Genomic DNA, 25,425 nt, shown 5'->3' on the forward strand with positions numbered 1-25,425 from the left:
TTTTTATTTTTTGTAAATGTAAAGAAATATAATAAAACCTATCGATGGTTGGCATCGTCATGTCATGTTTTAGTTTTTTTCACCCCAGAATTTTTTTTTTTCACATTTTTCAGTACAAGATGAGGTAAGTTAAATGGTGCCGTTAAAGATACAACTTGACTGGCAAACAAAAAGCTCTTATACTATTAATGGAAAGGTAAAAAAAGTTATGACTCTTAGAAGGTGGAGAGGAAAAATGAAAACGCAAAAGTGAAAATTGGCCCGTTCTTCCACAGGTCGCATAAACGTAGCAATCAAACAATATGCAGTCTTAGGCCTCTTGCACACAAACGTATTTTCATTCCGTTTCTGTTCCATTTTTTTGGCGGACCGTATACGGAACCATTCATTTCAACTCTGTGTGAATTCTGTTTCCGTATTTCCGTATATCCTTTCCGCTAAAATATAGAACTTGTCCTATTATTGTCCGCATTACAGACAAGGATAGTACTGTTCTGTTAGGAGCCAGCTGTTCCGTTCTGCAAAAAACAGAATGTACATAGATGTCATCTGTATTTTTTGCTGATCTGTTTTTTGCGAATCGCAAAATACGTACGGTGGTGTGCAAGAGGTCTTAAAGGGCTGTGGAGGGGCAGGGGAGAGGTGTCTCCCTTCCCCAGTCCTCTCATAGGTTGCAGGCCTAGTGCCTATAACCTATCAGAGGCTGGCGCAGGCGACGCAATGACATCATCGCGCTGTCTGAGCCGTTCATAGCGGGACACAGGCCGGAAGATGCCTGCATCGCATCGCTGAAAGCAGCAAGGAGGTACGTAATAAGTGGGGCATAAGTAAAATGCTAGGGGCCCTATCTGGCACTCATGGGGGCATCTACTGGGGCCCTATCTTATGTACTGGCACACATGGGGCACTATGGAGGAGGAGCACTATGGGGGCCCTGTTTTAAATACTGACACACATGGGGGACACCATGGAGGGGGGAGTACTATTGGGGCCCTATTTTATATAATGGCACACATGGGGGGCACTATGGAGGGGAAGGAGCACTATAGGGGGCCCTATCTTATTTACTGGCACACATGGGGGGCACTATGGAGGGGAGAGAGCACTATGGGGTGCCCTATCTTAGTTACTGGCACACATGGGGAGAACTATGGAGAGGGGGGAGCACTATAGGAAGCCCTATCTTATATACTGGCACACATGGGGCACACTATGGAGGGGAATGAGCAATATGGGGGCTCTATCTTATATACTGGCAATCATGGGGGCACTATATAGGGGAAAGAACACTATGGGGGGCCCTATCCTATATACTGGCAGACATGGGGACACTATGGAGGGGAAGGAGCACTATGGGGGCCCTATCTTATATACTGGCACACATGGGGGGCACTATGGAGGGGGAGGAGAAATATGGGGCTCTACCTTATATGCTGGCACACATGGGGGCCCTATATAGGGGAAAGAACACTATGGGGGGCCCTATCTTATATACTGGCAGACATGGGGACAATATGGAGGGGGAGGAGCATATACTGGCTCACATGGGGGCCACTATGGAGAATGGGGGAAAAGGAGCATTATTGGGGTCATTAAATAGCGGCATTATACTGGCACACATTATGGGGCATTTTTACTGGCACATTGTCAGTCACCATAGGGACAAGGGGAGGTGCACTTTTGTGCATGATATAGGAGTATTTTATACTGGCGCAAATTATAGGGCACTATGGGAACTTTGGCTCAACTGGGGGCACTAAGAGAGTTTTTATTGGCACACAGTAGGGGGCATTGGCAAACATTATGAGGGTACTATGGGGACATTGTCTCTACAGGGGGCACTAAGAGGAGGTATTTTTTATACTGCCACACAACAGGGCACTTTTATGTACTGGCACACATTATAAGGGGGCATTTTTCTACTGTTACACAAAGGGTTATAAAGAGAATTATTACTACCGGGGGCATTATGGTGGGCTTTATTACAGTTGAGGGACTATGAGGAACTTGAATACTAGTATGAGCACTATAGGAGCATTATTACTTCTGGGAAACAGTGGGGACATTATTACTGTAGGGGCACTATTACTACTACGTGTTGTCTGACAGATAATTATTTCTATTGGTGGGATTTTGGGGAGCAGTATTACTGTGGGGGGCACCCTGGCACAGTATCAGCTTAGCACAATTATTTTTGGGGGACATTATGTTTGCACTATTAGTGTCAGGGACAATGTTTCCTGGGCGCAGTTATTTTTTAGGACGCTGTGTGCCAATAATTATTGAAGGGGAACTATCTGTGTGTAACTAGTATATGGAGCACAGTGGGCACAGTATTAGAGGGGTGTTGATTAGGTGGGAGGATGATGGACAACTAGGAAACTAAGATGTCTGTCTGTCAAACCCTGCAGAGAGAAGAGATGACTGAAAAAATCATCATGGCGGTGTGGTCTGAAAGGAGAAGATGAGGACAGAGAGCATCTACATCAAAGGAGACGTGTCACGACCATGGTCATGGTCGTGACTCCTGTGTCCGCATGCTGTTGCCTGCGGTCTGGTGTTGTTGTTCAGCCACAGGTGAGGGCCGCTAGTATGTTGCCTCACTTGTGGTTGCCGCTGGCAACATGTGGTTGTTTTGCAGTTTGGCAGCCTGAGCTGGTGCTGGGCAGCTTGCTGCAATGTGCATGCGGTTGCACCTGGCAACCTGCCTTTATATGTGTGCACATTCCCTGTTTGGTGTGCACAGGGTTTGAGTTGTGTGCACTTCCCCTTTTAGTTGATGTCTTCCCTTCCCTGGTGTTGGAAGGGTTAACTTCCTTCCTAGTGTGTGTGCACTGGGTGTGTCTGATTGTTGATGTGGCTACATGGGCTATAAAGCCTCAGTTAAGACCTGATGTCTGAGGGGTACTCCAGCCTTGTAGTAAGCTGGAGGCACTCTCCTGGTCCTACATACCATCTGCCAGTGAGGGCCACCCTTGTGGTCATAAAATGTTAAACACGATGTTATGAGGATGTGTTTGTGTTATGCTTATTTATTGCAGCGTATGGTTTCCTGGTTTCCTGTGTGGTGTGTGCTCTGTCTCTTGTGTTGTTGTGGACAGCAGCACTTATACTAGGGTTCCAGGCTCTGTGTCTGTGGCAGGTAGGTGTGGTACTAGTTGCACTTACCTGCCATTGCCATATGTCTGTTTCTGTTCCCCTTTCGTTATAACTTGGCCAGTGAGACTCCTGTTCGTCCGTATTTAGGAGGAACAGGTAGTCTTACCCAGCTCCTAGTCCAGGAATATCAGGTTCCGGTGTATAAGCCCTCCTACCTTCAGGGTCGGCTCATACGGCTAGGAGACAGGGTCAGAATTAGGGATTGATAGGAGGTGACCTGCTCCCTGATTCCTGTCCTGGCCTTGTACTGACCATCCATCTTCTGGCATCACACGGCTGAGGGTTTTCCCCATCCTCAGCCGTGACAAGACGTCACTGGATGTAAGACGTATGTGGACCTGTATTAGGCTACCTTCACATCTGAATTAGTGATTCTGGCAGGCTCTTCCAGCAGAGAACAGCCTGCCGGAATGCTGAAGCACTGCTGAATGCAGACTGAATGTCCGCTGACCCCATTAACTATAATGGGGTCTGGCAGAGATCCGGCCACAATCTGGCAAAAATGCAGAGATACATCGGGACACAAACCGCTGCATGCCTGAGTTTGTTTCCGGGCAATTCCTTGCATTCTTTGCCGGATCAGGTGGCCAGAGCGTAGTGCTGCAGGTGTAAAAGTAGCCTTAACCTGTATGTTTTGTATTGCTATAAGTAATGTTAGGACGGAATTGGTTATGTTGAGAACTTGGCTTGAATGGAAGGGAGACCAGGCACATTCTTTGCACAGGGGCCCTCTGCTGTCTGTGTCCGCCCGTGGTGTACCATTAATAACCACCCTCTGTTTTTTTTTCAATTTTACAAAACAATAGGATTTTTTGGGGGGGGGAAAGTCATGTTATCGTGTGACAATTTTCTTTGATCCCTATTTTTTTTATATTTTTCTGGCGATGGTCTTGTGTGATGGCTCATTTTCTACGGGAAGAGGTGATGTTTTCATTGGTATCCTTTTGGGTTTCATACGTGTTTCTAATAGTTTGATATTATCTTTTTTGAAAGGTGAGGTACCAAAAAAAAAAATAGATATTTTGGCATTGTTTTTATTAGTTTTTTTGTGGCGTTCCCCAGATGACGTAGATGATGTGATATTTTAATAGAGAGGTAGTTATGGATGTGGTGATACCAATTTTTTTATTTTTCTAATTTTTTCTATTTTTTAATTACTTCATATGGGGAAATGGGCACTTTTTTAAACCTGAACTTTTTTTATTTTTTATAAAACACTTTTTGGGGGACATTTAACATTTCTTTTGTTTTGCTGATTTCTCCTATAACTGGGGCTGACATATTAGCTTCAGATACAGGGGTAATACAGCCCCCAAAAAGGTAGTACAGCACTATACAATGTAGTACATCCTAGCTGCATGTCTGATCAAGGTCTAAGTAAGACCCAGCAGCTCCTGCAGTCTCCCGGCCCCAGCAGTCATAGCGCTTCCTGATCTGTATACACAGCACTTGTTTAGCGCTATGTATACAGCAATCCAAAGGGCAGGGACACTGTGGACCGGTCCCTGCCTTCTCTATGAGGTGCCATGCTGTCATTGACAGTGGGTCCACAGCTCAGCAGCTGCACGGTTAGTGTGCAGCTGTGACCTCTGAATGGACGTGTCAGAGATAAGTCCGGACCGCCAGGACGTTTGTAGTCGATGGGTGGTCAGGAACTGGTTTCGGAGACAATCAAAGCATCCATAGGTTCATATCAATTATTCCTCAGTTAACACCTGACTACTAGGACCAAAAGAAGCTGGAACGACACACTTTTATAACACATACATAACTATATCACTGCACTCCAGCAACTTACATTTTTCCCTTTTTTGGGCGGAAGTTTTTTTTGGTGTGCTTTGTATTTTTTACTAGTTTTATTAAGCAGCGTGAAAACTTTGGAATAACAGCCTCTGAAAGAATGAATTAACTAGTAGTTACCTCCAACAACATACGATAGGGTCAACTAATCTTTTGTACCCTCCCTAATGAACAAATTAGGGAGGGTGTAACTAAATTCCTAACGAGCTGTGGATTAAATAGTGTACAATTTAAAAAACAGAAAGAGCTGGTGGAACTAATTAAAGCTTGTCTGCATCTCTGGTAAGTTTACTGCTTGTGAATGTCCCGCGTCACGAGAGTGTAGTTTTAAAAACTGGAGTAGCTAGCTGTACTTTCCAAAATTTCAGCCAGGAGCTTGGCAATATAACCGATTCTCTTTTTCAGAGGTTTTGCCTGTCTATAATCAGAAAAACAAGGCACCTTGTATCTCAGTAGTTTAAAAACGGAAGGTTTTGGACGTTTTAGTCATGATGTTAGTGGGTGGTCTAATAAAAAGTTGTACAAGAAGGATGGTTTGCATTGGTTAAATAGAGGCACAGAAGTCCTTGGTATGGAATTCAGAAGTTTCCTAGACATATACTGTATTTAAACTAGATAGAGGGAGCAGAAATGTATATTATGGATGATTTCTGTTCCTAACCACTTAGAACAAAGAGGTGTGCGAATGACATGATAGATGCAGTTGATCATATAGTTGTTGGTATGGTAGATGCAGTTGATAATGTACTTGGAATGGTAGATGTTGTAGGGTAGCTGTAGTTCATGATGTTTCTGGGATAGTAGATGCAGTTATGATATGATATTGTTGGGTTGATAGTTAGAGTTGATGATGTAGATGTTCAAATAGTAGATGCAGTTGATGAGGTGCAGTCGTTTTTTGGGATAGAAGATACATTTGATAATGCAGTTGGGATGATAGATGCAGTTGATGTTGGAGTTACTGTAGATGTTGGGATGGTAGATGTAGTTGGGTAATCGATACAGTTGATAATACTGATGGGATGGTAGATGTAGATGATGATGTAATTGGAATGGTAGATGCAATTGATAATGTAGTTGTGCGGATGATAAATACAGTTGATGATGTAGATGTTGGGATGGTAGATACAGTTGATAATGCTGTTAGGATGGTAGATGTAGATGATGTAATTGGAATAGTAGATGCAATTGATAATGTAGTTGTGCGGATGATAAATACAGTTGATGATGTAGATGTTGGGATAGTAGATACAGTTGATAATGCTGTTAGGATGGTAGATGTAGATGATGTAATTGGAATGGTAGATGCAATTGATAATGTAGTTGTGCGGATGATAAATACAGTTGATGATGTAGATGTTGGGATAGTAGATACAGTTGATTATGTAGATGTTGGGATGGTAGATACAGTTGATAAAACTGTTGGGATGGTAGATGTAGCTGATGTAATTGCAGTGGTAGAGGCAATTAATAATGTAGCTTTACGGATAGTAGATATAGTTAAATTGTTATTACATAGGGAATGCAAGAAGCTATTAAAACAGGCATGTCAGGAGCGGTGAAAGGTCCTCTTTAATACAGTTGGGATGGTAGATGCAGTTTCTTTAGATGTTGGGATGGTAGATATAGTTGGGGTGGTAGATGCAGTTGATAATGCTGTTGGGATGGTAAATGCAGTTGAGGATGTTGTTGGGAACTTAGGACTTTAGATGTAGTTGATGATATAGATGTTAGGATGGTAGATACTGTTGTATCAACAGTCAATGATCAGCTCACCGCTCCTGCAATGTGTGGACCTTGTTCTGTGCTTGGACGATTCAGTAGGCAATCCAATAGTGGTAAATATAATATTATCCAGCAACAGGCTTTGGTCTCAGTAAAACTTCTTCTGATTGGTTTCACAATTAAAAGACAGTGATACAACAAGGAAACCCAAGAGATAATCAGCAGTTGGCCTATGGGTTTTGGACTATAACTAGTCCAGGGTCATGAGAAAGTATTATTTATAGTCCAAAAGTATGCAGACCAAGCGTCATGGGCTGTATTACTGGATTTTAATTGTGGGACTAATAAACTGGAAGATGTTCTACTTAGACCTACGCCTGGTTCTATAAATTATTTTTGCCACAATGAGGTAGTTGCTGGAATGGTAAACGTAGTGGATGATGTTAGTCTGAAACTGACAGTAATTCACAATACACACAAAGAGCTAGAAACTCTGCGTTTTCATGCAAACTAAATAAAGGACGGGGATTAGAATTGGATTTATAAGCTTTCAGGGCAAATTAAGATTTATGATAACCTGCTGGTTGAACTCAATTTGCAATAACAGGAAATCATATATAACTATAGGTTATTTCAACATGCCTGGTGTTGATATGACCTGCGGTAAAGGTATTTGGCAGGCTGTTCTGGCAAAGAAACAACCTACCATATTTCACCGCATCTGACCTAACTGGACAGTGCACTCACTGTCAAAACCGACGGACTATAATGAGATCCCACCGGTTTACGGCATGAGCGTCGGGTTTTGGCCAAAGAAAAATCTGACATTCATGGCATATCCTAGCGATATGTGACAAATGGGCCCAGGTATAACGGCTCTTCTCTAGTGTTTTTGGAGGCTGATGTTTTAGGTGAAGTTGCATGTTTTGAAGGCTATGTACACCTTTGGAGGCAATTTTTATGATTGCCTATTATTCATTTTGGGCTAAAAATCTTTTCAGTTGGTCTTTATTAAAAATACTGAGCCGCTCTGTCACAAAGGGTTAACAGTTTTTCTAGCTGTGTGAATCGTACTTTCACTTTGTGCTGGTCATCAAATGAATCTTATCTCTAAATTACTAAGAGGTCAAAAAACACTGGCAGATGAAGCAGGTGATCGTCGGTAGAGAAGTGTTCCTTCCCGGCAATTGTCTGCTCGCTAGCTGAGGTGACCGTTGCTATTACTAATGCCCATACTGACTCATTATTTACCCGCATGAGGGTGCTGATTACACAGCACGATCTGCCGCCGGCAAATGATTATTTTTAAACATGTTGAAAGACTTCAATTACCAGAAGAACAAGCGTTTGCTCGTTCATCAGGTAATCGGCGGAAGTTTTACACTGCCAGATCATCACCCTAACCCTAACGAGCATTCATACGAAGTCATTTTTGGTACTGGCTTCGGAGTCCTATTTTAAAATGTTTTTAAATACGCAGATAGGAATACCAAAGTCATTCATCGAAGTCTCGCGCACCTTCGGACGGGACAAAGTTTTGCAACACGGAGCACATACATTTTCATTTTTTTTTTTCTTTTTTAAATCTTTTTATTGATTTTGTGTCCAAGAAGATGGTATACAAACAGTGGTGCAGTAAAGCAAGTTTGTACAGTAGTATACAAGCGGGTCTTAACAAATAATGTAAATCGATTATGACAGGAGTACATTACTGGTTCGTTATAGAGTGAAGCAAGTCAAAAGATGTTGAGATGATGCATTTTTTAATACATTTTGGGGAGATTTATCATCTCCCTTGCACCAGAAAAGTTGCTTTAAAAAGTCTACGGCTGAGCTGTTGTAGATTTCTGTTTAGGAGCATGGACTGCAGGAGGATGCACCTAATTTATGATGATGCCTGCGACTCGTCAAAAGTGTTGTGCATCCTCCAGCAGTGCAGGGGAGATACATTTTGATAAATCTCCACCTTTGTGTCCTGACTGCAATTTTTTAACATTACAATTTTTTAATTGCTGATACCTCTTGTAACTGGGACTGACATATTAGTCCCAGTTAACAAGTGGAATGGAGCCCCAATGGCTTTACAATGTTGTAAAGTCTCAATGCAAAGCTGATCTGGGTCTGCTAAGAGCCAGCAGTTCGTGCATACATCCGACCCCTGGCGATCACAAGATTAGTAGGACCAGAGTAGGAAGCAGCTGCATTACCGCTTTTTAATCTGTATATACAGGGGCTGATTGAGTGGCTACTACAGTAAAATAAAAAAAGTACCTGTCTTCTCTGCGGAGAACCTAGCTGTCACTGACAATGGACACCCTCTCTTGCATGATTAGCATGCAGCTGTGATCTCTGCAAGGACGTTCAGGAACATCCTCGCAGAGATAAGCTTGGAAGCCCTGATGTCTATAGTCAACGGGTGGTCCGGAAGCAGTTAAATAACTATCACTGATCTGGTCAACCAATCCCTTCCAGCAAATGATCTTCCTGATGATAGTATTTATAGCCATAATAAGGGTAGTTTGAGGAGAAATAACTGCAGGCCAGTAAGTTTGACATTTGTAGTAGTAAAAATAGTGGAAACTCTCCTGAAAATGAGGACCACCTAACAACCAACAACTTGTTGGACCAAAAACAGCATGGTTTCATTGAGGGCAGATCTTCTCTATGAAACCTTATTGGACTTATTTCACTATGTAAAGTGTTGGATGAAGGTGGTACCGTGGACATCACTTATCTGGATTTCAGCAAAGCCTTTAAAACAGTGCTGATAAAGAGCTGATTTATTAGCTGAACATTAATGAACATTGGACTTAATCTCTGGAAAGTTCAGTGGATTATGGAAACTGGTTTTAAAGTGATTGATCCATCCCAGACATTGATGGCATATGTCTAGGACATAGAGAAAAAGCAGAGTGCTGTTGCATTGTCTTTCTTTCTCTATGTTTCTAGCCTCTGGGATGTGCTGACTGACCCTTTTTATTTTTGCATATCTCTAGGACATGCCATCAATGTCAGATAAGTTCTGGTCCCACCTTTAGGACTCACTTCTATCTCCAAAACATTGTCCCTGAAGTGAAGGAGAGCGAACCTCTCATGCACAGAGTGCTCTCCATTCACTGCGCTCTTCTAATTTGTGAAGCACCATAGCCGTGAAAGAAGAGTGTCCATTTTATGCCCGGCCTCCTCTCCATTCACTGCTATGGGATTCCCGGAAATAGCTGAGCCAGCTGTTGGCTATTTTCAGAACTTCCATAGCCACAAACAGAGGGTGGCCGTGCTTGCGCTGTGCTGTCCTTCACTTTTTTTTTTGGGGGGGAAGTCAGTATGGAAATAGGAGCAGGTTCTAGAGGTGGGACTCGCACCTAACTGACATTGATGGCATATCCTAGCAATATGCCATCAGTGTCTGATATGGGAATAAACTTTTAACAGCTGGATAGTTCCGTGGATTTGCAGTTGGCTCAAGGATACATATCAGAGATTTGTGGTCAATGGTGCGCATTCTGGAGAGATGATAGTTGCATATGGTGTACCACAAGGGTCTGTTCTTTTTAATATGTGACATAGGAGAAGGTTTGGTACCAGGTAAGGTTTCTCTGTTTACTGATGACACAAAAGTGTGTTGACATTCCAGGAGGTACGCATAGGTGCATGTCCCACCTTCAGGGGCGGACTGGGAACTAAAAGTGGCCCTGGAATTTTTTTTTAAAAGTGGCCCCATGTTGCAGGTGGGTCCAAATTGACAGAAGATGGGGCAGCATAATTAGGCAGAGCAATATACTGCCCCAGCTGAACCAAATACCACAGTGCAGCACAATATACTGCCACCTGCACCACAGTATTCCACTGTATTGCAGTCCTGTGGATGTCGATACAGTTGAATTCAGGAGGGCACCTGCGGCTGCTGGCCAGGTACATAAGAGATAATCGTATCATTATGTACCTGGCTGGTGGCCATTAGGAGGGCTTGGGTGGCCCTCCTAGGAATCGGCCAACTGGGAAATTTCCCTGTAGGGTCTATGGCCAATCCGCCCATGCCCGCCTTTTAAACCTATCTCCACAATGTGGTCCCTGAAAGAGAAGGAAAGCACAAGAGTGGCTCCCGTCCATTCACCTCTATGAGAGTTCTGAAAATAGGCAAGCACTGGCCCGACTATTTCTGGTAGACCAATAATGGTCAATGGAGGTGGCCGTGCATTAGGCCCGGCTTTAGGGGGGGGGGGGGGGACAGGGCAATTTCCCAGGGTCCCCTGGTGTTTAAAAGTTAATTGGTCTTTTTTCCTCCACATGCTCCCTGTGACTGGCACTCTAACATGCTGCAGCAGTCCGCTGCTATCCACACCAGACCTCGGTCACTGCACAGCATTAGTATCCCGCTGCCATACACATAAGACGTTCTGTGTGGGTGGGGCTAACATAGCTCCGCCCCCATCCATTCCCTGCACTTGCTCCAGGCTGCAATGCCCAAACATCAGACTGGGATGACTGGGCCTTCTGCTGGCTCTGAACTGCAGGAGATCCCAGGACCCTGTCTTATGAAAGCACCTGGTAAGTCCATCCAAGCATGCAGCAGTGTCCGTGGAGGAGGTGTGTAGGGCAGCTGGTGGTCACTCTCATTGTAACAGCCCTGCACTGTCCTTAAGTATTGATGGTCACTGATCTTTGTGCCCCCCTGTGAGCATCCTGTGCCCCCTCTGTGAGTGTCCTGTGCCCCCTCTGTGAGCTCCCTGTGCCCCCTCTGTGAGCGTCCTGTGCCCCCTCTCTGAGCTCCCTGTGCCCCCTCTGTGAGCTCCCTGTGCCCCCTCTGTGAGCACCATGTGCCCCCTCTGTGAGCACCTAAGCGCACTCCGCGCGACCTCTGTGTGCGCTCCGTGTGGCCTCTGTGCTCCCAGTGGGAGTTGGGTTTGCTTCCTGTGCCTCCTGTGTCTCCCATGTGTGCTCCCTGTGTCCCCTCTGATCCCAGTGTGTGCCCCCTCTGTGAGCTCTGTGTGAGCTCCTTGTGTCTAGTGTGGTACCTGTGACTCCAGTGTGAGTTAGGTCTGCAGCACTTTTAGGACACCACGAAACAGCATGCTTGTGACGTGGCTTGTGGTGCTTGTGACGTGGCCGTTCTGCGTTCAATTACCGCATGGCTGTCTGTGCCATAGAGGGCTCTAGTTAAACTATTGAAGTGTCATCCACAGATCCCCCATGGCAGTGTGTCATCCGCAGACCCCCAATGACAGTGTGTCATCCGCAGATCCCCAATAAGTGTCATCCATAGATCCCCCATAACAGTTTGTCATCCATTGATCCCCCATAACAGTGTCATCCACAGATCCCCCCATAACAATGCCATCCACAGATTCTCCATAACAGTGTCATCCATAGATCCCCATAACAGTGTATCATCCACAGATCCCCCATAACAGTGCCATCCACAGATCCCCCATAACAGTGTATCATCCACACATCCCCCATAACAGTGTGCATTCGCAGCATTATCTCCATTCACTGCTATGGAATTGCCAGCGATCAGCTATTTTGAGAACACTCATAGTATAATGGAGGATGACCATGCATGTGCAGTGCTCTCCCTTCACTTCAGGCGCCCGGATGGGACAGATCCTTTATTTCTGCTTATAAACTGCACCATAAAAAAATGCAGTGCCCTGGCCATTCTTCATGTGGGCTTCATGCCCAAAATGGGCATGAATGAAAATCCACAGCAAAACTCCATCAAAAAGTGTTTTATGAAATGCATCAGAAAAAAAACACATAAAAAAAAACTGTTGCGGATTCTGCATTAGGTTTTTTAAGAAGAGAAAATACTCTGTGTGAACATACCTAAAGAGGCTGCGGGATCAGTGGAAAGGCTAAAGAGAGATAAGGTGGCATTCTGCAATCAGCTGCTGTGTTTGCAACTTGCAACCGCTGTCCGTAGCTACAAAGTCCTGTCTGACTTCTGGTTCAATATTTCAGGATTTGGGGCCCCACTTAGAATTTTGCCCAGGGACGCACTTTGTCTAAAACCAGCCCTGCCGTGCATGCTAGGTGCTTTTTCCAATCTTCGCTATGGAACTTCTGAAAATAACCAAGCGAGCTCGGTCAGCTATTTTCGGAACTTGCATATGAGTGAATGGAGAGCATGCTGGGCATACAGGGTGTGCTCACCTTCACTTCAAGGGCCTCATTCTTGGGAAAGGAGAGAGGTGGGACCTGCACCTACTTGACATTGATGGCCTATCCTAGCGATAAGCCATCAATGTCTGAGACAGACCAACCCTGGAGAGACTATAGAAGAAAACAAGAAAGACTATAAGAATTTAATTTATATAACCTTAAGGAAAGAAGGGAAAGGGCGACATAAAGCAATGTCAGACAATATTATTTTACTGAAAGACCAGTATTTGCTTGGCACAAACTTCTAGCAGATTTGTTTGGAAAAACTGTATGGAATGGAAGTAATATAAGGACAGACTAAATGGACCACCTGGTCTTTGTCTGCAGTCATGTTTCTATGATTCTATGTGTCAACAATTCATTTCCTAACCCAACCAGCCCGAGGCCAAGTTACACTGTGATTAGGTGAACAACTTCTTCAGTTTTCTTTCCAATAGTTTTTCACTCACCGCTCTCCCATATTAAAAGTGTACATTTTTGTTTACAGATGTCCACCGTTCTTAATATTTTTGGCCATTCGTCCACAGTCACTATGAAGCCGTGTTTTGCGATCTTGATACTGAACATCATTTTCCTAATTTCTTATTATCACGCTTTACCTAAAGAAAGAACCGGAGGAAAAGGCCCGGACATTTCCAGGTATACAATCATACATGTAGAAAACAATCAAACAATGTAATTTCCAATTACGTCTTAAGATAACAATAAAACCTTTGTCATTTCCAGGGACACAATCACCCCTCTAGAGAACAATAAAACTTTCATCATAGCAGCTTATTATGATGGCAGAGAGTCCAGCCAAGTGCGTGTGTTGACCATTATCCACGATGAAGATGTGAAGGAGCTATATTGTTGGTTTTACTGTATGAATGACCCTGGATATGTTTCCGTAAAAGCAACCATAGAGATCCACTACCAATGGTTTGGGTTTTCTTATGGGCCAGCAGATGTGGTCTGCCCTGAACCTCTGAACTGCTCTTATCAACATATCTCCATCCATTGGTCCAACATAAGAAACACAAGTAATGTTCCTGTGTTTAAGATAAAGAACCGCAGTCCCCAGCCTTTCTCTGCAAACTTCACAGTGTGTATCTCTACCATGTTCGGAAACCAGGACAACATATTGCAGCTTATCCAGGCCATAGAGATGTATCGTCTTCTAGGAGCCCAGAAGGTGGTCATCTACAAGAATGGCTGCAGTAAGGCCATGGGGCGAGTCCTTAATTACTATGTCTCAGAAGGATTTCTAGAGATTGTACCTTGGCCAATAGACACATTTTTAAAAACATCTGTTGCCTGGCATCAAAGTATAAACCCTAAAAGCCAAATTGGTTATTACGGGCAGCTCTCAGCACTGAATGATTGTATGTACAGAAACATGTACAAAAGTCGATATGTCATCCTCAATGATATGGACGAAATCATTCTGCCGAGACATAACAAAACTTGGAATGAAATGATGGAGACGTTGGAGAAAACCTATCCAGATACGGCTGTATACCTGGTAAAAAACTACTTCTATCCAAAGAACATCACTGCTCCTAATTTTCAGACGGCTTTTCCCAAAAATGTACCAGGAACCAACATTCTTCAGCTGATATACTATGAGCCAGAAATTCCAAATAGCTTCAACAACCATAAGATGATAATCAACCCACGAGAAGTCATTCAGGTGTCAGTTCACTGTGCATTAAGAGTTCATAAGAAAAGTGTTCATGTTCCCGATAATATCGTAAGACTTCACCACGGCCGGTCACCAATGCAGCCAAATCTCCCACAGACATCTCTCATAAGAGACACGACCATATGGAAATACAATTCTACTCTTATTACAAATGTTAACAAGGTTTTGAGACAACTGAACTATCACTGAAATCCAGGTTCTCCATACTGTATGTAGATACTCACCTGTCAGGAGATAAATAGGATTGGCTTAGTGATCTTCTTGTCCTACTGAAGATAGGGCACAGAAATGAGGACATGGAGAGAAATTTTCTTTATTTATTTCTTGGTTTTAACTATAATGTGAGACAATATAGAACCAAGGGAAGGTAAGAGATGAAGGGATATTTATTGTGTGTGCATTTTCTGTTTCTTGTTCCTTTAAACGAGGAGACACTGTTAGCAATCCTCAGTCCTCTTGTAAAAACTGCTGATGTGGGCTCTTTGTAGGGAAAATATCCAAAATTAGGCAGCACTACCGTTAGGTCCAAACTGGACAGTTCATGAAGTGATGGTGCCATCATTGTTAGGCCTTAATAATGAAGGATTATGAAGGAATACTGCAGCACACAAAGTTTTCAATGCAATGCCTAATTTTTTTTTACCCACGATGCAACATTTTGACTGCAATGAGTCTTTTTGAAGCCACTCTGCTTGACAAAGACTCATTGCAGTCGAAACGTCACATTCTTGGTAAACAAATTAGGAATTACATTGAAGACCTCGATTGATGCAGTATTCTCCCAAATCCCGTCTGTAGAGATGCCGACCTGAAAGTGAAACCTAGTGTGTCCTGAGAATATTTCTATTGTTGATGTGTGAAGGTTCACCTCCAGCGTCACCCTCCTCATCAGTCTGCTAGATGTTGTTCACTGACATGACCAACACACTGCACCCTCAGTTTTTTTCTAAATATGAGCTGATGTCGGCTGACCATCAAATAATAATAAAAAATAAGCAAGTTTATACTCACCTCTCCAATCCCCCACTTCAACAGTGTCCATGTCCCTGATGTGCTTTACTTTTTGCTGACATCTCGACACGGGAATACCACCAATCCCTGCAGAGGGGGGGTCAACGCTACAACCACTGATTGGCTGAGCAGGCATTTTCTGCTGTGATGAGACAGGAGCAAGACGTGGCATATAAAGGGAACTTGGGCGCTGTCCGAACAGGTATCGGGGGCAGGGATCGGAAACGTTAGCATAAGCTAGTTTAATTCTTTTTTAACCATTGATGGCTGATATCTTTTTTTCTGTTTTTGTTGACTAAAACAAAAATAAGTCCGGTATGGAAATTTATGATTTTTGAGTTGCACCTGCAAAAACCTGTAGTGGTGTTCTCAAGAAAGTTAAATATATGAGTAATCTTCCGATCCCAAATATACCATGAATTGGCCACACATATTTAAAATTAAGAAACTTCCTTTAAACTGGTTCAGGTGCTCTCTAAAATGACTAGGCCGCTGATTTGAGAATATCCTGGAACATATTTAATATTTATAGCTTCTATATTTCGTAATCTTCAGGCAACAAACAGATGAAGAACATACATTAAAGGAAATGCATTGCACACAGACATGGGAAGTCAGCGAGGTGAGCAAGGGAAGTATAGAGCCAGTGGCGGGCGCCGGCTTTGTAATACAGCCGACACCCACCCGCAAAAACGGGCATCGAAGATAACTCTGATCCTGGGAGGTTATTCAGAGAGAGGGGGCTCTCCCTGACCTACAGTTGGACCCCCATAGCGAAATCACAGGATTCTGATCTGTTGCTCTGGCGGCCTGGTGCCTTTTTAAGGCTCCCTAATGGAGAATCCCCATAATAGACAGTACTGAAAATCCCCATACACTGCAATAGTAAACAATTGCAGTCTATGTTATAAGTGATCGAATGATGTTCAAGCCCCCTTGGAGGACTAAAAAATAAATCAATAAAAAAATAAGAAACAAGTTTTAAAATATATATATATATATATATATATATACACTCACCTAAAGAATTATTAGGAACACCATACTAATATGGTGCTGGACCCCCTTTTGCCTTCAGAACTGCCTTAATTCTACGTGGCATTGATTCAACAAGGTGCTGATAGCATTCTTTAGAAATGTTGGCCCATATTGATAGGATAGCATCTTGCAGTTGATGGAGATTTGAGGGATGCACATCCAGGGCACGAAGCTCCCGTTCCACCACATCCCAAAGATGCTCTATAGGGTTGAGATCTGGTGACTGTGGGGCCATTTTAGTACAGTGAACTCATTGTCATGTTCAAGAAACCGATTTGAAATTATTCGAGCTTTGTGACATGGTGCATTATCCTGCTGGAAGTAGCCATCAGAGGATGGGTACATGGTGGTCATGAAGGGATGGACATGGTCAGAAACAATGCTCAGGTAGCCCGTGGCATTTAAACGATGGCCAATTGGCACTAAAGGGCCTAAAGTGTGCCCAGAAAACATCCCCCACACCATTACACCACCACCAGCCTGCACAATGGTAACAAGGCATGATGGATACATGTTCTCATTCTGTTTACGCCAAATTCGGACTCTACCATTTGAATGTCTCAACAGAAATCGAGACTCATCAGACCAGGCAACATTTTTCCAGTCTTCAACAGTCCAATTTTGGTGAGCTTGTGCAAATTGTAGCCTCTTTTTCCCATTTGTAGTGGAGATGAGTGGTACCCAGTGGGGTCTTCTGCTGTTGTAGCCCATCCGCCTCAAGGTTGTGCGTGTTGTGGCTTCACAAATGTTTTGCTGCATACCTCGGTTGTAACGAGTGGTTATTATAGTCAACGTTGCTCTTCTATCAGCTTGAATCAGTCGGCCCATTCTCCTCTGACCTCAAGCAGCAACAAGGCATTTTTGCCCACAGGACTGCCGCATACTGGATGTTTTTCCCTTTTCACACCATTCTTTGTAAACCCTAGAAATGGTTGTGCGTGAAAATCCCAGTAACTGAACAGATTGTGAAATACTCAGACCGGTCCGTCTGGCACCAACAACCATGCCACGCTCAAAATTGCTTAAATCACCTTTCTTTCCCATTCTGACATTCAGTTTGGAGTTTAGGAGATTGTCTTGACCAGGACCACAACCCTACATGCATCGAAGCAACTGCCATGTGATTGGTTGACTAGATAATCGCATTAATGAGAAATAGAACAGGTGTTCCTAATAATTGTTTAGGTGAGTGTATATATATATATATAATTTTTATTTATTTTACTTATATACCAACTAAATTGCAGTTTCCATTTTCAAAAGGATCTCAGAAAAATGGTGGGATCTGATACTATTAAACCAGTTTAACCACCGCCTTAATCCCTTAAACCAGTTTTGTTCACAAAGTAAGTTCCCCATCAGTACATCTTTGGAGTGTTATGGAGTTATGAGAGGAAATTCGAGGACCTGAAGAAAACCAACACAGGCCGAGGGAGGATATACAAACTCCATGCTGATGTTGCCTTTGGTTGGATTCAAACCTAGAGACCCAGCGCTGCAGGGCACCAGTACTAACCACTGAGCCACTCTGCTACCCCCCCACCCTTTCCCAATATCACATATTAAAATAAATAAGCAATAAAAAACATAATTGGTTAAAAAATTTCAGCACTATTAAAATATAGTTCATCATGCAAGGTGAACATAGTAGCTAAAAAGAAAATCAAAATGGTCTCATCGCCTTGGTCACCTTGCGCATTGAAAAAAAAAGAAAAAAAAGTTGTTTGTAGACCAAAAATGTACCAATAAAAATTATCAGTCACCCTACAAAGAACAAGCACTACACAGCTCTGTAGATGCAAATCTATAAAAGTTATAGGCATCAGAATATAGCGATGGAAAATTTTTTCACACATTTTTATTTATTGTAAATGTAATAAAACATAATAAAACCTATCTATGTTTGGTATCGTCGTCATGTCATTTTCAGAACACAGTGAACAGTGTAAAAACAAAACCCCCAAAAACAATAGCAGAATTAAGGAGTTTTTTTCGTTTTTTTTGTTTTTTTCGCCCCAGAAAGAATTTTTTTTACATTTTTCACAAGATGAGGTAAGTTAAATGGTACCATAAAAAATACAACTTGCCTCACAACCAAAAAGCTCCTATACTATGAATGGAAAGGTAAAAAAAGTTATGACTCTTGGAAGGTGGAGAGGAAAAATGAAAACGCAAAAGTGAAAATTGGCCCTTTCTTCCATATTTCATGCGTTTATAGTTGGTGTCTAAATTCGGTAGACCCACTTTCTTCCATATGTCGCATAAACATAGCAATCAAAGAATGTACAGTCTTAAAGGGCATCTGTCAGCAGTTTTGTACCCATGACACTGGCTGACCTGTTGGCAGCTGAAGGCATCTGTGTTGGTCCCGTGTTCATATGTGCCCGCGTTACTGAGAAAAATTTTGGGGTGGTCATAACCCCTGGAAATGAGCAGCACATAATGTGATGGAAAAATGAATGAAATCAACAAAGGAAGCAATATGGACAATCACAATACATTAGTAAGTGCCTTGTATTAACCTTCTCTACATGATAAATGCCATTTGCTGAAGTGAGACTGCCCCTTTAATAGTTTCTTAGAGTCTCCAAGACTCAAAATGTAGACAAAGGGTTAAGTACCAACTATAGCACACAAACTCATCTTAAAAACTAGTTGTTGGTTCCCCTGGAACAGCTAAAGCAGCCCTTTATTTGGATGTACTGGGCAAACAGGACCATAGATCTCAGCTTCCTGTACCTCTTCTGTCTAGTGCTGTGCTATAGGAGAAACATTGGTGGTACCATAGCAGCAATGACTCATTTTCAAGTCCACGCTAGACCATATATGTGCAGGAAGTTGTCACGCAGAGGCTTCCACCGTTTGAGATTCTTTTGCTGTACAGTCCCTGAAGAAATGGGAACAGAAACATTCAATATCATCAGTTTTATTATTCAACGCTTTAAAACGGTGTCCAACCTGAGAGAAAAATGCATACACCTTCATAACATACATTGTGCAAGGGTGGACTGAAGGGTCGTGGCCACATAAAGATAGTGGACCATGAAGTGGACCTCAAGGTGAGGACAGTGCAGAGGTGTATGGGGGGGGGGGGGGTCACTCAGCTTTCCCAGGCTATTCCTCTGCACATATGCCATTCAGAACAGGAGGAAAGCTGGGTGCTATTATGTCATGTGACTCAGCTTTCCTAATGTCCTGCATGGCACAAGTGCAGAGGCATGAGAAGATATGAGGGTAGGTGGGAGTTGTGTTACTCAGCTTTCTCAGACTGTTCTCATGTCTCTTCACATGTGCCATGCAGGTCAGCAGAAAAGCTGGGTGCTATTACATCATGTGATGTCACTCCGATTTCCTGCTATCCTGCAAGGCATAAATGCAGATAATAAGAACATGGAAAGGCAGGGGGAGGGGTTCACTCAGCTTTCCCAGAGACTCCTATCTCTGCACATGTGTCATGCAGGATAGCGAGTAATGTCACTGTCACCCAGCTGTCCTGCATGACACAGAGGGTGGGGGGAGGGGGACACTCACTTCATCAAACTTTTCTCATGTCTCTGCGCAAGTGCAATGCTGGACAGCAGGAAAGTTGGGTGCTATTACATCATGTAATGCCCCAGATTCTTGTCAATATATGCTGAACACTGCCGGGACCTACCAGATCCCATTCTCTATAATGGGTCTGTTGGGTTCCAGCATGAGTACTGCCATTTTGTAGAACAAAATACTTCTGCATGAGGTGGGGCAGGGGAGAAGTTAGGGAGCGTAGTGAGAGGAGCCAGGGCACATAGTGGGAGGGACTAGGAACGGGCATGGGAGCCCAATTTAAATTCTTTCTATGGGGCCCAATGATTTCTGTGTATGCCCCTGACCAGGGTCCTATAGGGTGAGTTAGGACACTAGGTATTCCTGTGTATGAACTCACCTGCCTCTGGGGTCTGTTCATACTGGTAGTTAGTCAGGACTTTGATTAGGGTTTTACTAGGAGATGTCCATCTTCTTTCCCTAGTTTCCAGGCCTTATTCCCTCACTCCTTTCCCTCCTATGTTCGGTGTGGTGTTTCCCTCCCACACCCGAACGTAACAGTAATGGAGTAAGAATACCTGGTTGCATGGCCAAAAAATCCAACCTTTATTCCCCCTACATTGCGATCACAAGTGCCAAGGAGGTGGACGCTTTATGCTTCTTGCTCTCAGCTCTCTGCACTAACCCCTTCCCCAACCCCTCTCCACAAAGGGACCACCTTGATGGCACCTTAGATCACAACGCCCAGGTGATTAAAAGTTGGATTTTGGTCAAGCAACCTACATGAGCTTCACCCCACGTATGCCGACACTGCTTCTCATCATCATAATAAAACTGTCAGCACTTTTGGGCACTCAAAACTGCTGACAGATGCGCTTTAAAGAGGACCTTTTTATCAGTTTTGACATAGGCTAATTATAGTATTACCTTGTAGGCGGCCCCCACTGATGCCATGGGTGTTTTTTTTTTTTAACCCCCCCCCCCCCAGTTTGTCCACTGTGATCCCACGATATTTTGGCTCGCTGTATTGTAATGAGCTGTAACTTCGCAACGGGGTGGAAATGGGGTCTCCTTCGCACTGGCTGTGAGCAGTCCGCTCTGATTGGATCGCGCTCACAGCCAGTGAGAAGAGATGCCCACAGCAAAACACACCGTCTCCGCCTCCACCCTGTTGCAAAGTTACAGCTCATTACAATACAGCGTGCCAAAATATGGGGGGGGGCCAAAGCCAATGACAACATTTCTTGTCTCTGTTCTCTGGCAGAGAAACACTGGGCCTTTATAACAAACCATGACAATGCAGAATGAAATTCACTAGCGTAGGTAAGAAACCTAGATCTAGTTGGTTGTTTCGAAGCCTCGATGTCTGTACGATAGCTCACAGAGCACAAAGGCAGGCAGTGTTGTCGTGGGGACCCAGGCAGAAAAACGTCATTCAACTTTTTTGCTTCCTCAGACATTCATGCAAATCTAGATACAGCTGAAAATTCCCCGGAGAAGTTCCCTTGAAATTCCCTATTACGGCAGAGGCTGCGACGGGAATAAAATGTTCCTTTTTTTTTTAACTCTTTCCCTCCTGTCATACTTCTGCACTCTTTGGTACAAAATAAAAAAGTTTTGTTTCATATTATAAAAATAAAAATAAAGAGATGTGAACATAAACACCCCGGTTCAGGATAAATAAATTCTCTTACAATATGGCTGGAAATTATCTCGTGAATATTGTCTGTCTTGGCTTGGGCAGCACTTAGGAAATGCATTAAGAGTTTTTTATTCCCTTGTGAAACAGTAGTTATTAAATAATCAATATCCACAGTTCATCCTTGCTGTGCAGACAGCGTAGAATACAGTCCTATTGTTCCAGTGCAAAGGAGAAGAAAAGCCGCAATCCCTCCATTGTCCTGGCTTTCTAAGGGTACAGTATAGTCGGCCCATTACAGTCACTGGCCAACCATGTGGCTTGTGAAGAAAGTTGAGCGGAGCCAACAGGAGGCAAATTGGCACTGCATCTACACAGTGACACTGTCACTTCATTCTAGCGAGCAGAGGGGGTCTAGCCAATCAATTATTGGTGGCATGTACCAAAGAGATGTCCCCAACGTCTATCCCTAGACAACCCGTTTTCTCATTCTGAATGTGATGTCCATCATACCTCAGATTTCTTATTCTTTCTATCTCTTGAGCTCATGGTTACCCCCTGGAAGTAATATGCTTCCATTAAAAGTTGAGAAACAACTCATTTCTGGAGTAGAAAGATGGTCGTCACTTAAGTCCATTCAGCCACTTCCCTGACAAACTGCCAGCTGCTAAATAATTGCACCTAAGGATCTGGCCTTACTGAAGGCTCCTTTTTTAAGTAGTCAACCTCATTCAATACCCTGTTGACTTTTTCTATCAAATTGGCTTCATATTTTGCTAAAATGTTGTCTTCAATCAGGAAACTCTGGTCGAGCACTTTTTGCTTGGGTTCTCGGTAATGGCAAAGTTTGGCAATGTCACTGGGAACTTTGTACTTACTACTTGTATACTATTGTGGAACATGGACCAATACTTAAACAATGCTCCTAGGATTTATGGTCATCTTCGTAGGATTGATCTCGTTGGGCCGGTTGGGCTCCTGGTATATATGGTGGAGGATGTTAACTCCTGGGACAGAGATCCAGTCTTCTGGTGTTTTCTGGTTAGTCTTATCTTGAGAAGTGGTCGGAAAGACATGGTTTTCGAAGATAAACACGCTGAAGGTAGTGTCGATACTGAGAAGATAGTCCAACATTTCAGGCCAGTCTTTGTGTATTATTGGGATGATCAGCTCATCAATGTCATTAAGAGTTATATACTTACTCCTGTACATGTTGCGATAAATGCAGTCATTCAAAGCTGCATCTGACCAAAGCAATGCAGATCTCCGGGATGCTCTGGTTAGTGCCAACCCTTGGAAACATTTATGAATAAGGTAATGGGCCAAAGAATTTGTTCTACAAAGTTCAAGTCTATGTAATAAGACCGAATTTTTTTTCATGTGTAGACTAGATTCAGTGTGGTAAATGATCACTTTTTGGGCACCCAACATGCGGTACATCTCTATTGACTGAATAAACTGCAATTCATTGCTGTAGGCACCAAACATGGCTGAGATGCAAATAATAAAGTTATACTGGAAATCAGTCTCTAATACATTAAACTGTTCATCAATGTTTTGTATTTTAAGTACTACAGGTTCAGGGTTGTCCTTTGGGTACAGAGATACGTATTCAGGGACTACGTTGCCTTGAACGTTGCATAGAAGATTTGTTGCGCCATAAGAAAAATCTAAATGGTCAGTGTGGACTTGATGCTCGGCAAAAATGAAGATAGTTGTGTAAAATTGACAAAAGTCACATGAAAAAAATCGGGTTCATTTCGATAGGTTATGCCCAAAATCCGGTCAATCCTGCTAGAACGAAAGTCCAAGTAGGCCGATACAAGGAAGGTTCTACTGTTTTTGACTTTGACAATGGTATCTTTCATTATGTTGGGCTTACATACTGGATATTTTGACGTTGTTGATTTGAGGAGGGTGAAGGTGAAGGAACCGTTAGGCAAACCAACTTTTACAAACACGATAATGTATATCAAGTAGACCAGGGAGAAAGTAGCAAAAATGATTTTAAATACTTTACAGAGTTTCTTGAACGATGCACATGGCTTCATTTCTGATAGGTGATCAAGATCCAATGTTTTATCTTCTGTTCTTAATTTCTGCCATCGAAGAGTTACAGTCTACAAAAAAAAAAAATGGGTAAGTTTCAAAATTCATATGTTATGATCTATCATTAAACCCTGTGTTTCAATATTTGAACCGTTCTCTGCCCTAGAAATCCCTTTTTGGCAGTAGGATTTTCAGATAAGTCATTTACAGAATGTACCATTCCTGGGATCACCAATGATTGGTAAAGGAACCTAGCACCAAGTGTTCAATTTCCCTGCAGTGCCACCACTGGGGAAATGAAGCATTACACCATCCCCAGGGCCGCCATCAGGGGGGTACAGCCGATACTCCAGTAAGGGGCCCGGACCCCGAGGGGGCCCGGCCAGTTCCAATTTCATTTTTTTAAATTTTTTTATTTTTTATTTTTGTCTGCAGGGGGCCGGGGCAATTGATTTTTCCTGGCCCCGTTGACCGACCCTCCCCCCGCCGCTCCGCTGATTCGGCCGCAGTATTAGTAGTGTACAACAACATCACCTTCCTTAGCCTAACACACCTGGGGACGGTATTCCGGGCCCGGCTGCATTCCCCTTTAAAAGGAGCCGCTGCGCAGAGGAACGTAGTTGCGCAGCGGCACGTGACCTAGTCAGACGCTGTGCGTGCGGCTGGCTGAACCTGTAGTCGCTGCCTCACGCAGGCGTCCCGGCATTCAAATTAGCGAGCGGGAACTTGAACTTCTGTTCTGGGCTAGTGGGCTGGCAGTGGCAGAGAGAGTGGCAGACGCAGTACTGTCTGGACTCTGAGGTAACTTGTGGTCTGTCTGAGAGTGAGACTGGATGTGGTGGTCTGGAAGCCAGCCTGCCCAGCTGCCCTAGTGCCCTCACCTCCATCACACACATGATCTTCTTGGACTTGGATGGACCCCCCCTAATAATTCATTAGGTCCATAACGTCCATTACCTTAAATTAGGTTTTGTTTCCAGGTTCCATCCATAAGGCAAGGGGCTGGGTTGGCTGGCAAGGGAGGGGTTAAATAATAAGTGATTGATCATGGAGGATCATCATGGCCCTGGATAATGTTGCTCGGGGGTAAAATGCAAAGCTGTTTTCTGGATTATCCCACAGGGCCATGATCCTCCATCACTTATTGTTATTAACCCCTCCCTTGCCAGCCCCATTTAGCTGTGTGTTCGGCTGCAGTCAGAACACACAGCTAAATGGGGCTGGCAAGGGAGGGGTTAATAGCAATAAGTGATGGAGGATCATGGCCCTGTGGGATAATCCAGAAAACAGCTTTGCATTTTACCCCCGAGCAACATTATCCAGGGCCATGATGATCCTCCATGATCAATCACTTATTATTTAACCCCTCCCTTGCCAGCCCACCCAGCCCCATTTAGCTGTGTGCTGCTTAGAAAAAAAAAAAAAAGTACAGACCCCCCCATAAGTGTGTCATCCACAGATCCCCCCCATAAGTGTCATCCACAGATCCCCCCCATAAGTGTCATCCACAGATCCCCCCCCATAAAAGTGTGTCATCCACAGATCCCCCCATAACGGTGTGTCATCCACAGATCCCCCCCCATAACGGTGTGTCATCCACAGATCCCCCCCATAACGGTGTGTCATCCACAGATCC

The 25,425-nt window shown here is 43.6% G+C and overlaps 1 protein-coding gene across 1 annotated transcript; it reads left to right on the plus strand.

Moving 5' to 3' along the window:
• The first annotated feature begins 5,981 nt into the window (after positions 1–5,981).
• LOC122919854 (beta-1,4-galactosyltransferase galt-1-like) lies at positions 5,982–15,110 on the plus strand. Its single transcript, XM_044269043.1, has 3 exons — positions 5,982–6,404; positions 13,452–13,485; positions 13,545–15,110. The coding sequence occupies exons 1-3, from the start codon at positions 5,982–5,984 to the stop codon at positions 14,717–14,719; spliced, it is 1,632 nt and encodes a 543-aa protein (XP_044124978.1). The 3' UTR covers positions 14,720–15,110.
• The last annotated feature ends 10,315 nt before the right edge of the window (positions 15,111–25,425 follow it).

Source organism: Bufo gargarizans, chromosome 9 (genome assembly GCF_014858855.1).
Source record: "Bufo gargarizans isolate SCDJY-AF-19 chromosome 9, ASM1485885v1, whole genome shotgun sequence".
Lineage (NCBI taxonomy): Eukaryota > Metazoa > Chordata > Amphibia > Anura > Bufonidae > Bufo > Bufo gargarizans.

Bases quoted from the DNA above. Each gene is read 5' to 3' on its own strand.
- LOC122919854 (XM_044269043.1), top strand. From the start codon at position 5,982: ATGGTAGATGTAGATGATGATGTAATTGGAATGGTAGATGCAATTGAT. The intron at 6,405-13,451 runs GTAATTGCAGTG...CTTTACCTAAAG, and splicing joins GGATGGTAGATGTAGCTGAT to AAAGAACCGGAGGAAAAGGC. The intron at 13,486-13,544 runs GTATACAATCAT...TTACGTCTTAAG, and splicing joins AAAGGCCCGGACATTTCCAG to ATAACAATAAAACCTTTGTC.